The 14,663-nt window shown below is 40.5% G+C and overlaps 1 protein-coding gene across 3 annotated transcripts; it reads left to right on the top strand.

The window, feature by feature from the left end:
* Positions 1 to 99: 99 nt before the first annotated feature.
* Positions 100 to 9,449, top strand: rwdd3 (RWD domain containing 3). 3 transcript variants are annotated; one of them, XM_055883046.1, is made up of 4 exons: positions 100 to 1,312; positions 3,291 to 3,590; positions 6,999 to 7,111; positions 7,297 to 7,407. In XM_055883046.1, exons 1-4 carry the CDS (start codon positions 1,228 to 1,230, stop codon positions 7,309 to 7,311), a joined length of 513 nt encoding a protein of 170 aa, XP_055739021.1. In that variant the 5' UTR covers positions 100 to 1,227; the 3' UTR covers positions 7,312 to 7,407. The 3 variants fall into 3 exon arrangements, with proteins under 3 accessions (XP_055739021.1, XP_055739020.1, XP_055739019.1); XM_055883045.1 differs by having other exon boundaries at positions 105 to 1,312; positions 3,294 to 3,757; positions 7,297 to 9,449; XM_055883044.1 differs by having other exon boundaries at positions 105 to 1,312; positions 3,291 to 3,757; positions 7,297 to 9,449.
* Positions 9,450 to 14,663: the final 5,214 nt, after the last annotated feature.

Raw genomic sequence — 14,663 nt, 5'->3', positions numbered from 1 at the left:
TAACAATGGCATGTGTTCGGCATGTGGGGGCGAAGGACACTGTTTACCGATGTTGCTAGCAAAGAGGACTCCGGTACACAGCGGGTAAAACTCAGATAATACTTTTATTTCCCCTTTGACCCAATAGGGGGGATTTCAGCCACACCCGTTTCTGACAGTTGTATAAAATCGAGCACACATGCAATCTCCCCAGCCAAACAATGGCCTTACTGAAGAGCTCAGTGACTTTCAATGTGGCACCGTCATAGGATGCCACCTTTCCAACAGGTCCGTTTGTAAGATTTCCGCCCTGCTAGAGCTGTCCTGGTCAACTGTAAGTGCTGTTGTGGTGAAGTGGAAACATATAGGAGCAACAACGGTAGGCCACACAAGCTCACAGATCAGGACCAGTATGCTACACAATCTCACAGAACAGGACCGCTTAGTGCTTAAGCACGTAGTATGTAAAAATCGTCTGTCCTCGATTGCAACACTCACTACCGAGTTCCAAACTGCCTCTAGAAGCAACGTCAGCACAATAACTGTCTTAGTTCCAGTGAAGGGAAATCTTAACATTACAGCATACAATGACATTCTAGACGATTTTGTGCTTCCAACTTTGTGGCAACAGTTTGGGGAAAGCCCTTTCCTCAAGCTCAGCATGACAATGCCCCTGTGTACAAAGCGAGGTCCATACTGAAATGGTTTGTTGAGAACGGTGTGGAAGAACTTGACTGCCCTGCACAGAGCCCCGACCTCAACCCCATCTAACACCTTTGGGATAAATTGGAACGCACACTGCGAGCCAGGCCTAATCGGCCAACATGAGTGCCCAACCTCATTAATGCTCTTTTGGCTGAATGGAAGCAAGTCCCCGCAGAAATGTTCCAACAGATTCTAGTGAAAAGTCTTCCCAGAAGAGTCGAGGCTGTTATAGCAGCAAAGGGTGGACCAACTCCATATTAATGCCCATAATTTTGGAATGAGATGTTAGACGAGCATATCCACATACTTTTGGTCATGTAGTGTAGTTGTAATTACAAGTTGAACTAGCTAGCTACACTACAAGTAAATCAGCTCTTTTGACCATAGTTTTTTGTCTGGATACGGGTGGAACCAAAAATAGGGACTTGAAGTACTTCGGACATAAACAACAAGCACACATTTAACGCGTACATTTTTTTACAAAATGAGTAAAAGAAGCACTAATTTCTTTTGAGATATTTTGAATGACAGTTGTAATTTGAAATGTCTGAGATGGCATTGGATGAAATGTCCGTTTTATCAGCAATATACTGTGAAAAAGACGAATTTGAGCTACTTGAGAAATCAGGTAAATTGTTGAGCTAGCTAGCTAGATGTGTTTCTCTCACAATGATCTGCCCAGTAACTCAATTCCACGATGATTTAATCCACGGAGTTGGGCGCAGATGATACTTTTTTAAATGAAACTCAGACTTCTTAGAAATGCTATGCCAGGGATCATCAACTAGATTCAGATGTCGATCCCAGAACATCATTACAAATAATTTGTAGGCTAGCTACAAATTGACCGTAAGAAGCCGAAACAGATATAGTGTAACGACCCTGGGTTCATAAGCGCGGAAATCGACTCTGCCGCATGAGCATGCTTTTGCGGCACAGTCGATAGCGCGCCGGACCTCGGGCTAGGAGGTCGAGGGTTGCTCCCTGCTGTTTCATTTAATACTATTTGACTGGTTCCACTTGTATATAGGCAAGTTTATTGTTACTCAATGTGTATTAATTATTACGTGTTTTACCTTTCTATTATTTCTCTATTTTGTTTCTCAGCATTGTTGGGAAGGGTCCCTAAGTAAGTGTTTCACAGTTAGTCCACATGTTGTTTACGAAGTATGTGACGAATACAACTTTATTTGATTTAAAACATAATTTCTAACCTTGCTTACATTTTGTATATGATCGCATACACTCATTGGCCAGTTTATTAGGTACACACATCTAGAACTGGGTAGGACACTGCTTTGGCTCCAGAACAGACTGAATTATTTGTGGCATGGATATGTTGCTCAATTGATATCAAGGGATCTAACGTGTGCCCGGAAAACATTCCCCACACCATTACACCACCACGGTCACCATCCTGTACCGTTGACAGCAGGCAAGATGGAGCCATGGACTCATGCTTCTTACGCCAAATCCTGACTGTCATCAGCATGACGCAACAGGAACCGGGATTTGTCGGACCAGGCAGGTTCCCCTCAATTGTACAGTATTGGTGGTTGCATGCCCACTGGATCCACTCCTTGTTTTTAGCTAATAAGAGTGGAGCCCAGTGTGTCATTCAATTTCGACCAATCATCAACGAGCTGTTTTTTGCCAACAAGACTGCCGCTGACTGGATGCTTTTAGTTTGTTGCACCATTCTCTGTAAACCCTAGACACTTATCATGCCTGAAAAGGCCAGGAGGCTGGCTGTTTCTGAGATACTGGAACCTGCACCTGGCAACAACAATCGTACCACACTCAAATTTGCTCGTTTTGCACATTCTAACGTGCTGCGATTCCTGTCTGCCTGCTTAATACAGCAAGCCATGGCCACATGACTCACTGTCTAGAAGCGAAAACATTTTTGAGAATGGGGTGGTGTACCTAATAAACTGGCCACTGAGCATATATCTCTTTTAAGCATGGGAATATTTTGGAACATATTTCCAAAATTAAAATCACTCGTCCAACAATTAAAATATCATATTTGCTACAATTTTTTGAGGCCAAGTGAAATCACCCCGCAGGCCGCCAGTTGGGGAACCCTTCAAAAATGTATATTCTTAAACCCCTACCTTGTACATATGTTTGTCTTCTGTTGCATGCCTTATTTTGTTTGCTGAAATCTATACTTATAAATAAAACGCTAGTCAAATACAATCACCGATGGCAACTCGGCGCGAATCTCAACAAGGAAACAGTCGGGGGTTGTTTTTGATTGTTTGCTGAAATCCATACTTTTTTATAAAATAAAGGCATGCAAAAACAAAGGACAAGCATAGGTACACTGTAAGGGTTTAAGAATTTACATTTTGAGGTATGGACTGCATGCGTGTCGGCGGTTAATTTCCCAAACTAGTCTGCGCTCAACCCCGTGGATGAAATCATTGTGGAGTTAAGGTACTTGGAGTTGGCAATTCCACGATACATTATGTACACTAGCTAGAGTTTTTACTTTATGTTAGCTAGCTGGCTAGCCTAGATGCTAGCGATGTATAGCTAGTAGTATTTTACAAGTGGTGTGACGTTATATGAGATACTTGAACATGTTAGTGTTTTCACAGCAGAAAAGGGACTTGTATTCCGCATCCAGATGAAGGTGGAAGCAGCCACCAGTGAGAGAACTCTTTTGAGTCTCCTCTTCCAGTTGCCAACAGAGTACCCCCACTGTGTCCCAAAAATAAGTGTCAGCTCTGAACAGCTCTCCAGGAAACAATGCCAACACATCAAGCAGAGTCTGCTGGAAAAGGCCTCCGCACTGGAGCCAGACCCCATGGTTCATGAACTACTGCTGTGGCTCCAACAGAACTTCACTGAACTTACTTTAAATGACCAGTCGCTGGTGGAGGTGCAAGACGAGGGTGGTGAGGAGGAGATGTGGATAGCTCTTTTTCTAATAGACCATATGAGGTCCAAAACAAAATATATAAAGGCAATTGAAAAGTGGAGCTTGGATTTGGGGCTTACCGGAAGGCTGTTCTTGGGGAAGTTGATACTTGTCCTTCTGCAAGGCGCAAGGAGGAGTATCAAGGTAGTGTAGAGTTTAGACTTCAACTGATGCAATGACGTCTCTTCAGATCAGCTATAATACTCATGATAAATAATGAATATGATGTACAGTTGAAGTCGGAAGTTTACATACACCTAGGTTGGAGTCATTAAAACTTGTTTTTCAACCACTCCACCAATTTATAGTTAACAAACTATAGTCGATTAGGACATATACTTTGTGTATGGCACAAGTAATTTTTCCAACAATTGTTTACAGACAGATTATTTCACTTGTAATTTTCTGTATCACAATTCCAGTGGGTCAGAAGTTTACATACAGTAAGTTGACTGCCTTTAAACAGCTTGGGAAATTCTAGAAAATAATGTCATGGCTTTAGAAGCTTCTGATAGGCTAATTGACATTATTTTTGTCAATTGGAGGTGTACCTGTGGATGTATTTCAAGGCCAACCTTCAAACTCACTGCCTCTTTGCTTGACATCATGGGAAAATCAAAAGAAATCAGTAAAGACAATAGTAGAACTTCACAAGTCTGGTTCATCCTTGGGAGCAATTTACAAACGCCTGAAGGTACCACGTTCATCTGTACAAACAATAGTACGCAAGTATAAACACTATGCCACCATGCAGCCGTCATACCGCTCAGGAAGGAGACACGTTCTGTCTCCTAGAGATGAACGTACTTTGGTGCGAAAAATGTAAATCAATCCCTGAACAACAGCAAAGGACCTTGTGAAGATGCTGGAGGAAACGGGTACAAAGTATCTATATCCACAGTAAAATGAGTCTTATATCGACATAACCTGAAAGGCCTCTCAGCAAGGAAGAGGCCACTGCTCCAAAACCGCCATAAAAAAGCCAGACTACAGTTTGCAACTGCATATGGGGACAAAGATCGTTCTTTTTGGAGAAATATCCTCTGGTCTGATGAAATGAAAATAAAACTGTTTGGCCATAATGACCATCATTATGTTTGGAGGAAAAAGGGGGACGCTTGCAAGCTGAAGAACACCATCCCAACCTTGAAGCACGGGGGTGGCAGCATCATGTTGTGGGGGTGCTTTGCTGCAGGAGGGACTGGTGCACTTCACAAAATATATGGCGTCATGAGGAAGGAAAATTATGTGGATGCATTGAAGCAACATCTCAAGACATCAGTCAAGAAGTTAAAGCTTGGTCGCAAATAGGTCTTCCAAATGGACAATGACCTCAAGCATACTTCCAAAGTTGTGGCAAAATTACTTAAGGACAACAAAGTCAAGATATTGGAGTGGCCATCACAAAGCCCTGACCTCAATCCTATGGAAAATTTGTGGGCAGAACTGAAAAAGCGTGTGCGAGCAAGGAAGCCTACAAACCTGACTCGGTTTCACTAGCTCTGTCAGGAGGACTGGGCCAAAATTCACCCAACTTATTGTGGGAAGCTTGTGGAAGGCTACCCGACACATTTGACCCAAGTTAAACAATTTAAAGGCAATGCTACAATATACTAATTGAGTGTATGTAAACTTCTGAGCCACTGGGAATGTGATGAATTTTTCTGACATTTCACATTCTTAAAATAAAGTGGTGATCCTAACTGACCCAAGACGGGGAATTTTTACGAGGAATAAATGTCAGGAATTGTAAAACAGTTTAAATGTATTTGGCTCAGGTGTATGTAAACCCTCACGATATAATGATGTCATGTACTCTCCCTTCCATATGTTACATTTTGTTCTTTACTTCAGCATTTTGGATTTGAGATGAAATGTTTCATGTGAGGCGACAGTACAGAATGTCACCTTTATTTAAGGGTATTTTCATACATATCTGTTTTACCATTTAGAAATGAAAGCACTTTATGTATCTAGTCCCCCCCCATTTGAAGAAGTCATAAGTATTTTAACAAATTCGCTTATAGTGTATCAAAGTAGTCAAAGGTTTAGTATTTGGTCCCATATTCCAAGCATGCCATGACTACATCAAGCCTGTGACTCTACAAACTTGTTGGATGCATTTGCAGTTTGTTTTGGTTGTGTTTCGGATTATGTTGTGCCAAATAGAAATGAATGGTAAATCATGAATTGTGTCATTTCAACATTTAATGTGAATGCTACCATGATTACGGATAATCCTGAATGAATTGTGAATAATGAAAGTCAACAGTGGAGTGAGAAAGTTAGAGGCATAAATATCTTATCCCCCCAAAAATGCTATCCCCTGTTATTGATAATGATGAGAGGTTATTGTGTTTTGGGGGCATAATCACTAACCCTAACCCATTATTCATGATTCATTCAGGATAATCTGTAATCATGGTAGCATCCACATTTATGTAGTAGTGTTCAGAAACAAATTCTATTCTTATTTACAATAAAAGTGACTCCAAAATAACACTACGTTATTTACCATTCATTTCTATTGAGCACAACATAATCCGAAATACAACCAAAACAAAATGCAAATACATCCAACAAGTTTGTAGAGTCACAAGCTTGATGTAGTCATTGTGTGCTAGGAATATGGGACCAAATACTAAACATTGAGTAAAATGAATTCTTATGATACCTTCAAATGGCTGGACTAGATACATAAAGTCCTTTCATTTTCAAACGGTAAAACGTATGTATTAAAATACCCTCAAATAGATGGTAACATTGTAAACTGCCACCTCATATAAAACGTTTTATGTCAAATTAAAAGTTTTAGTATTACTGTCCAAATAAATACATAGGGGAGTGTATGAAAATACCCCAAAATAGGTGACATTCTATACTGTCACCAAATGTAAAACATCTAATCTAAAATGCTGGATTATAGAGACAAATAAAAAATGGTAGCTTCACTGTCCAATTTCACTCCCCTCCAAATGTATGTTATGTTTTAGGCCTAATCCACTCTTTTAAATATGTGGTGTTCATATTTCATCTGAACCTAAATTAATGACTGAAAAAGCACAGTATGTCATTCCACAAAATGTCTGTTGTTTTCCACTTTTCCTTTGTTCAGTAATTAATTGTGCATGTAAAGAAAGTTGTACTGAATATGAAAGTTGGAAAATATAATTCAGACAAACAGTGTTGGGACATGTTGACTTGGCACCTTAATTATTGCAACATCATACAATACATTTATTGATCATTATTACCCTGCCTCCTTCATCATTTGCCAACCAGGAATAACTACTATCCATGCTAAACTTGTACTTGAACAGTATTAATTAACTGCTGGTTTCACAAGCCAAATCCACGCCTGTTTGCTGTTTGTTTTCATTTGTAGGAATACATCCATCTCCAGAGAACTGTGAAAGTAGATGTGGATTCATCAGGAAAGAGATGCAAAGAGAAGATGATGAGAATTCTTTGCGAAACCCAAGTCTCAGACCTCAAACGGTTAAGGATTTCCTCAGCTTTTCTATATGAATTTGTGTCATAACGTGGGCATTTTGCAATTGTAAATTTGGGCGTTGTAAAGGTCTCTGGCAATGTGTTCAAGAACTCACTGTAATCAGTCTTTGATTTCACTTACTGCTCCTCACTCTATCATCCCTCAATGTGTTTTTTTCTCTCATTCACAGGATCTCATCTTTTGAAATCAAAGCGTTTTTGTCCCCCGAGGAGCTAAAAAGGGAGTTTGAGCAAGTTGGACTATTGAAACTGTACCAAGAGTTTGTGCCCACATTGCCGTAGCCATCATGGCTTTTGTCAAGTCATGCTCTTCCAGACTGGTGCAGATTATGTGAACTTTATACTTTCCATATGACAGTCAATGGAAGGACTAATCTTAACATCTGATTTAACATTCAATTATGGGTTACATTTGTGCATTGAACATGTAAAAGGTATTCAAAAGGTTTTTCTACCAGCCACATGATGGCAGCAAAGTCTACCATTTGAATCAAAGATTTGTAAAGTTTTTAGTTTATTCAAATCTTTTTTTCAAATTGTCACACACTGGATAGGTGCTTTGAAATGTGTTGTTATACAGGGTCAGCCATAGTAGCATGGCACCCCTGGAGCAAATTACTGTGAAGTGCTTTGCTCAACAGCACATCGACAGGTTTTTCACCTTGCCACCTTAGGTATCCACTTAGGCTATTCTCTAGTTGAAAAGTTGTGCCTTGCTTTCAACTCCTGACAGATTTGTTCCTCCCTCTTGTACCTCTTCATCAGATGAAATACATGAAGGTTAAGGTCATATGGAAAAACTTATATAAAGTGGTGCACAAAACTCTGATGTTACATGAAAGTTGCATCATAGGACTTAGCTTCGGATTGCGTCTAGGATGTTGTATACAGATGTATATCGTTCTGGTGCCTAGCATCTGAAATTAATAACAGTTTTAGCCTTGCGAGCCACCCTGTTCTCGCAGGCTTATATACAGTGCATTCGGAAAGTATTCAGACTCCTTTTTCCACAATTTTGTTACGTTACAGCCTTATTCTAAAATTGATAAAAAATAAAAATTTCTACACAGAATACCCAATAATGACAATACCTTATTTACATAAGTATTCAGACCATTTGCTATGAGACTCGAATTTGAACTCAGGTGCATCCTGTTTCCATTGATCAATCTTGAGATCTTTCTACAACTTGATTGGAGTCCAGCTGAGGTAAATTTAATTGATTGGTCATGATTTGGTAAGGCACACACCTGTCTATATAAGGTCCCACAGTTGACAGTGCATGTCAGAGCACAAACCAAGCCATGAGGTTGAAGGAATTGTCCGAAGAGCTCAGAGACAGGATTGTGTCGAGGCACAGATCTGGGGAAAGGTGCAAAAATGTTTGCAGCATTGAAGGTCCCCAAGAACACTGGCCTCCATCATTCTTAAATGGAAGAAGTTCGGAACCACCCAGACTCTTCCTAGAGATGGCCGCCCGGCCGAACTGAGCAATAGGGGAAGAAGGGCCTTGGTCAGGGAGGTGGCCAAGAACCCGATGGTCACTCTGACAGAGCTCCAGAGTTCCTCTGTGGAGATGGGAGAACCTTCCAGAAGGACAACCATCCCTCCACCAATCAGGTCTTTATGGTAGAGTGGCCAGACTGAAGCCACTCCTTAGTAAAAGGCACATGATAGCACGCTTGAAGTTTGCCAAACAGCATCTAAAGGATTCTCAGACCAGCGTCATTGACTTGCCTAGTTAAATAAAGGTGAAATTTAAAAAACTAAAAGTCACGGCTGGAAGAAACCTGGCATCATCCCTACTGTGAAGCATGGTGGTGGCTGCATCATGCTGTGGGGATGTTTTTCAGCGGCAGGGACTGTGAGACTAGTCAGGATCGAGGGAAATATGAACGGCGCAAAGTACAGAGAGTTCCTTAATGAAAACCTTCTCCAGAGCGCCCAAGACCTCAGACTGGGGCTAAGGTTCATCTTCCAACAGGATAACGACCCTAAGCACACAGCCAAGACAATGTAGGAGTGGCTTCGGGACAAGTCTCTAAATTTCCATGAATAGCCCAGCCAGAGCCTGGACTTGAACCCGATCAAACATCTCTGGAGAGACCTGAAAATAGCTGTGCAGCGACGCTCTCCATCCTGGCAGAGCTTGAGAGGATCTGCAGAGAAGAATGGGAGAAACTCCCCAAATACAGGTGTGCCAAGCTTGTAGCGTCATACCCAAGAAGACTCAAGGCTGTAATCGCTGCCAAAGGTGCTTCAACAAAGTACAGAGTAAAGAGTAAGAATACTTATGTAAATGTACTATTTCAGTTTTTTATTTTTTATTTAAAAAAAATTCAATGCCTAAACTTGTTTTTGCTTTATCATTATGGGGTATTGTGTGTAGATTGATTTGGGGTTCGGGGGGGAATTGTAATCAATTTTAGAATTAGTCTGTAATGGAACAAAATGTGGAAAAAGTCAAGGGGTCTGAATACTTTCAGAATTCACTGTAAATGGTTAGCTGTATCCGTGTCGCGAAACCGAACGTAATATCGCAAAACTTCCGAATGTTTGTACAAGGTTAATAAAGTGTACCGTTTAACAAAAAAACAAAGATTCCCGTCGACAGGCATATCTATAATCTCTAGGAACGCTATCAAAAACATTTTAAAACAGATTTTATCCAGGGTCTTCCATTCTAACGATTAGCCTAGTATTGTCATTTTTCAACTGGAAAACACTCGCTTCTTCAACATATGTCCATACACATAAGGCTGTAATTAATTTCGGATTGCAGGTACAGAAACAGTGCTCAACTAGGATGCTGTCTGTATACAACATCCTAGTGTCGATTCGAAGCTGCTTAGGACTATGTAACATGTCCCATAACCCTGTTCATGTCTACGTAACTGCCATTTAAATACATGGGTTTTATTTAGCGCCACTAAAAAATACTGAACTGAAAAGTTGTTGCAAAGTTTATCTGAAACTGTCGGAAGCATACAGAACCACTCATCATATATTCTTGCCTCCATCAGTCCATAAATAAAATAGAACCCTCAACATAACCATTACTCAGAGTTCCCTGTATGTCAATATCAATTGTTTTCTCCCTTACAGAAGGCCTGCAAATGAGGCCATTTAAATGTTAGGCAGTGTTTTATAGTTTTATTGATCTCATCTTAAAAAAGCTGCGTATTGGAAGATGGATGTCTTTTACCTTTCTGAGGCACATTCAATCATATTTGCTTATTCCTGTCCTGCCAAGCCATCAAGTTGTTATAATTAGAAATCACAAGCAGAGAAGTAGTCGTAACTGTTGTCTGTCCTACCTATTAACTAGCTGTCATGGGTATCTGCACTGAATTCCTACAGTTGTTGATAGGAAAGACTTTGAGAGATTCATAGGGTCACTGTCAATGGTACAGGTACAGAATGTTACATGAGACATGTTATTAAACAATATATAAGTACAGAAAGGTATAATAGTCTTTATGAATGGTATACTATACAGGTATAGAATTGAACCGGAGAGTGTCCGTATGAATGGTAGATAGGTCAATAACGGCACAGTCCGTATGAATGGTATACAGGTAGAATGGTATACAAGTCTCCTTATGAATGGTATAGGTACAGAATTGTATGTTGTCGGTATGAACGTTATACAGGTATTGAATGGTGAAGGGCAGCCATACGCAACTGGCAGACAGCGATCCGGACCCAGGACAGGGTCAATACAGACCGCGGGTCCAGACTTTTTAAATTTGATTTTTTATTATTTTGCTAGTGCATGGGCAGTTTTCCTCTTGTTATGTCATTCACTGACACACCTTGGAGAGCTATTTATAACCCGTCAGACATGTCCAGTTGATCATCTAGCCCATGTTAGCTAGGTAGGTAAGTTAGGCAAACCATATATCTAAATCTTGTAGTTATCATGGCCACATTACGTGGGCAGGGGCCTCGACCCCCAGGGGGCCCCCATTTGAGTTTATTGAGTTACTCAGGTATATGAACTCAAATAAGACATGGCAAAATGTGTAGACTTGCAAGAAATTACATTTGAAACAGCAACATTTTCTTTCCACCCCATTGCAAATTGTGTAGAATTGCAGGAAATATGCTTTAAATCTGAAACATTTTCTCATCGCCAACAAGAGGGTTGTGAACAGTTTAAACAGTTTAGGGTTGCAGGGTGGTAGTTTGTTTCTTCGCCGATAAATGACAATATCCATCCGGACCTCCTAGGAAATTTGCGTGAACGGACCTTCTCAAATAGTAGTTGAGTACCCCTGGTATAGGAGAAAGTCCTTGTGATTGACATAGGGATACAATGTCTTTGTTTTTCTCAGTGATTTACCAGACTTTAATGAAACCCACTCACTCCAACACCTTTACCACCTCCTGCCCTGGACAATCAATCCACCTGGCCTGCCCTTTTCCCTGACACACAGTCCCAAATAACACTGCTTAAATGTCACTCACCTACTGGCATTTCATTGGAGTAAACAGGGCTTAGAGCAGAGACAGCAAGTCAGTCAGGAAATAGAAATTATGACAAAACTATTTTTGTCTGTTCAACCTCAAATCAGTATAATGTTGGATTTTTAGGCTCAGTGGTGGTTTCATAAATGTGTTGTATGAACATCTCTGAGGTAAGTCTTCTGCCCTGAGGTAAGACACCAGGAGAGGACTATGGCACCTTTTAGTCGAGATATATCCATGTTAGTAGAGACTTATCCATCAATCATGTTGTATGCCCTGCCTCTGTTCCAGGAGATATTCCTCAGGTGGGCAGTCTCTTGTACTGTGGGCCTTTGGTGAGAGGCCTTCGTGAGAGAGACCTTCAATGTGAGTACTTCGATCGTAGCTTCATGCATTCATATAGAACACTTTACTCATAAACTGCTGTGTATCAGAAGAACAGTTCAACATGACCTCATGTTTCCTTCTTTGTCCCATAGACCGTCCTAAATGTCATAACCTTTATCAGCGTGGCTGGGCTAGACTGGGTGGCTGGACTGTTGCTGGGAACAAGGTATAACCTCTGACCTATAGTTGTCTTGTGCTCAATAACCTTGAAGAGTAGTAACAACATACACTAATGCTGTTTTTGTTAATACTGTCTCTTGTTTCCCCTGGCACAGGATAGGAAGGACTCTTTCTTTGTATACGAATCGTGTCACGATTGAAGAGGGGTTGGATCAACACGGCGTAAGGTCACAATTTCTTTTACACCTCTTTTTGACTTGAAATAGTGTGTACATATGAATACCTTCCACAATAACATGAATGTCTCATATCCCCTTAACAGCCCTCCTTCTCTATCACCCTCAGACCCCCACTCTCACCCTTCACCTTTACTTTACAAAAAAATACGTATTCATTCATATACTTGGACTGTCTGTGTCTGCATTCATTCAATTCCTCTACATTTTCAAATATAAATTTTGTTGCACATACACTAAACCGCACACAACATTCTGCAATCTTTATCAACATAATGACTTAGTCAATCGAATGTGGCATTTCACCCTGAACTTACTGTGGCGACGCCGCTCTTATCTTTCTCATGAGCTGCCCCTCACAGCAATGGTAACAACAGACAGACAGACAGACAGACAGACAGACAGACAGACAGACAGACAGACAGACAGACAGACAGACAGACAGACAGACAGACAGACAGACAGACAGACAGACAGACAGACAGACAGACAGACAGACAGAGAGAGAGAGAGAGAGAGAGAGAGAGAGAGAGAGAGAGACGCACGCATGCCTCAATTACCCTGGCATTACTGCTCCTCTCCCCATTATTGAGCTTGGCTTCTTAATTATCCCTAACTCGTTAGCTCCTGAGTAATGCAGCTAGAGGACACTGGCCTTTTTAATGAAAGTAGAGTAGAAGGTTTTTAGGTGAGCGATAAACGTGTTATTGTCAGGGAAAAAAAGAAAAATGTGGGACAGGGCATAATGATTCTGATTGGTGGAAAGGGGATGAGTGAGGGAAAGGGCCTGAAAATATGTTTTTGTATGTCTGTCATGCAGTACAATAGGCCAGTGTTTCCAAACTCCAGTCCTCCAGTTCCCCAGCAGCACACATTTGTGTTGTAGCCCTGGACAAGCATACCTCATTCAACTTGTCGACTAATCATCAAGCCCTCAATGAGTTGAATGAGGCGTGTTTGTCCCAGCCTTCAAGAAAAATGCAGGCTGTTGGGGGAACTGGAGGAGTTGGGAAACACGGCAGAATGTAGCTTTACAATGTGATTCAAGGCATAGTTGTTGTTAGTTGGTGACTCCTGTGACTTCAACCATGAGAGAAATTGTTTATTTTCAATGTTTATAGGGGAGAGTGGGGTAAGTTGAGCCACACTTGTTTTTTAGGCAGCATACGCAAAGTTAATCAGTTGGCCAAATATTTAAGAAGAAGTAATCATTTCATGGAGTCTGTGAAGTTAAAAACCACATGAAAAAAGGGGTAAGCAAGTTAGGTCCAGTCAAATTAATTTATTGTGTTAGAGGTTTCATGATGCTTGTGTCTAACTAAACCAAAGTAGATCATTTTAAGATTGTTCTATACACCAGTTGGGGTCTGTATAAACTTCAATATGAGCTGCGTGGACTAATATAGTCAAAATGTTTGTCTTGGGGTAAGTTGAGCCAATGGTTGAGCAAATTGAAATGTTTTCTTCCCAGGTGTAATGCAAGGCATTGTTGCTAGGATATGAGGTAACAACAGGGCCTATGTTAAAAGTGTTGTTTAAAAAAGTACAAAGTGTTTGTTAGGTCTTAAGCCTGTGTTAAAAGATGCTTAAAATTATTCTTTTTTTTTTTTTTTTAAGTGTTTGTGTTGAATTTTGTTTGGGAAATGAAGATAAGACAAATTTAAACATGGTTTTAAAAAGGTAGTAGTAGTATTTAATTCAGTAAAGAAATGAGATAAGACAAATATTAACATGGTTTTAAAAAGTTAACCCATACCCAGGGTTGTGCCGAGAGATCACTTTTTACGGACAAGCTATGTTTTCAAAACTAAATTTTACGTGAATTATGATTATTTCCAGGGATACACAACATCCTGAAATATATGTAGATATCTTTGTTAGAAAGAATACTTTATTTCCCTTGAGGGAGTGACGCAGGATGTAAAAAAAATAGCTAAACTTAACCCACTCTCCTGCTTCACGGAGCTCTTATTCCGTTCACCCAGAGAAATCAAACAAGTCATGATTTTATTGGCAAACCAAGATAATACGTCATTTTGCCCTGTCGTAACCACTCCCCCACCAGCATTTATTTTCCAACACTGTTCTCCACAAATTCAAGGGCAATCTTATTATCCTGGAGAAGATAAGACAGCTGACATGCTTGAGATGGGTAGGCAAACATTAGAGAGTCAATTAGGAGAGACCATTATACTCAAACCACCACGTGAGGTGAATGTACTGGTGTGTGTGGAGACAAACACACACAGTGCTGTGTCCCATGTCTCATTGTTGATGACACACAAATATGCATGTGTGATTTTCAGTGGTAACCTCAATAACTT

The sequence above is a fragment of the Salvelinus fontinalis genome, chromosome 26 (assembly GCF_029448725.1).
Source record: "Salvelinus fontinalis isolate EN_2023a chromosome 26, ASM2944872v1, whole genome shotgun sequence".
Classification (NCBI taxonomy): domain Eukaryota; kingdom Metazoa; phylum Chordata; class Actinopteri; order Salmoniformes; family Salmonidae; genus Salvelinus; species Salvelinus fontinalis.
The sequence above is the reverse complement of the archived record's forward strand: the minus strand, read 5'-3'. Positions and strand labels throughout refer to the sequence as shown.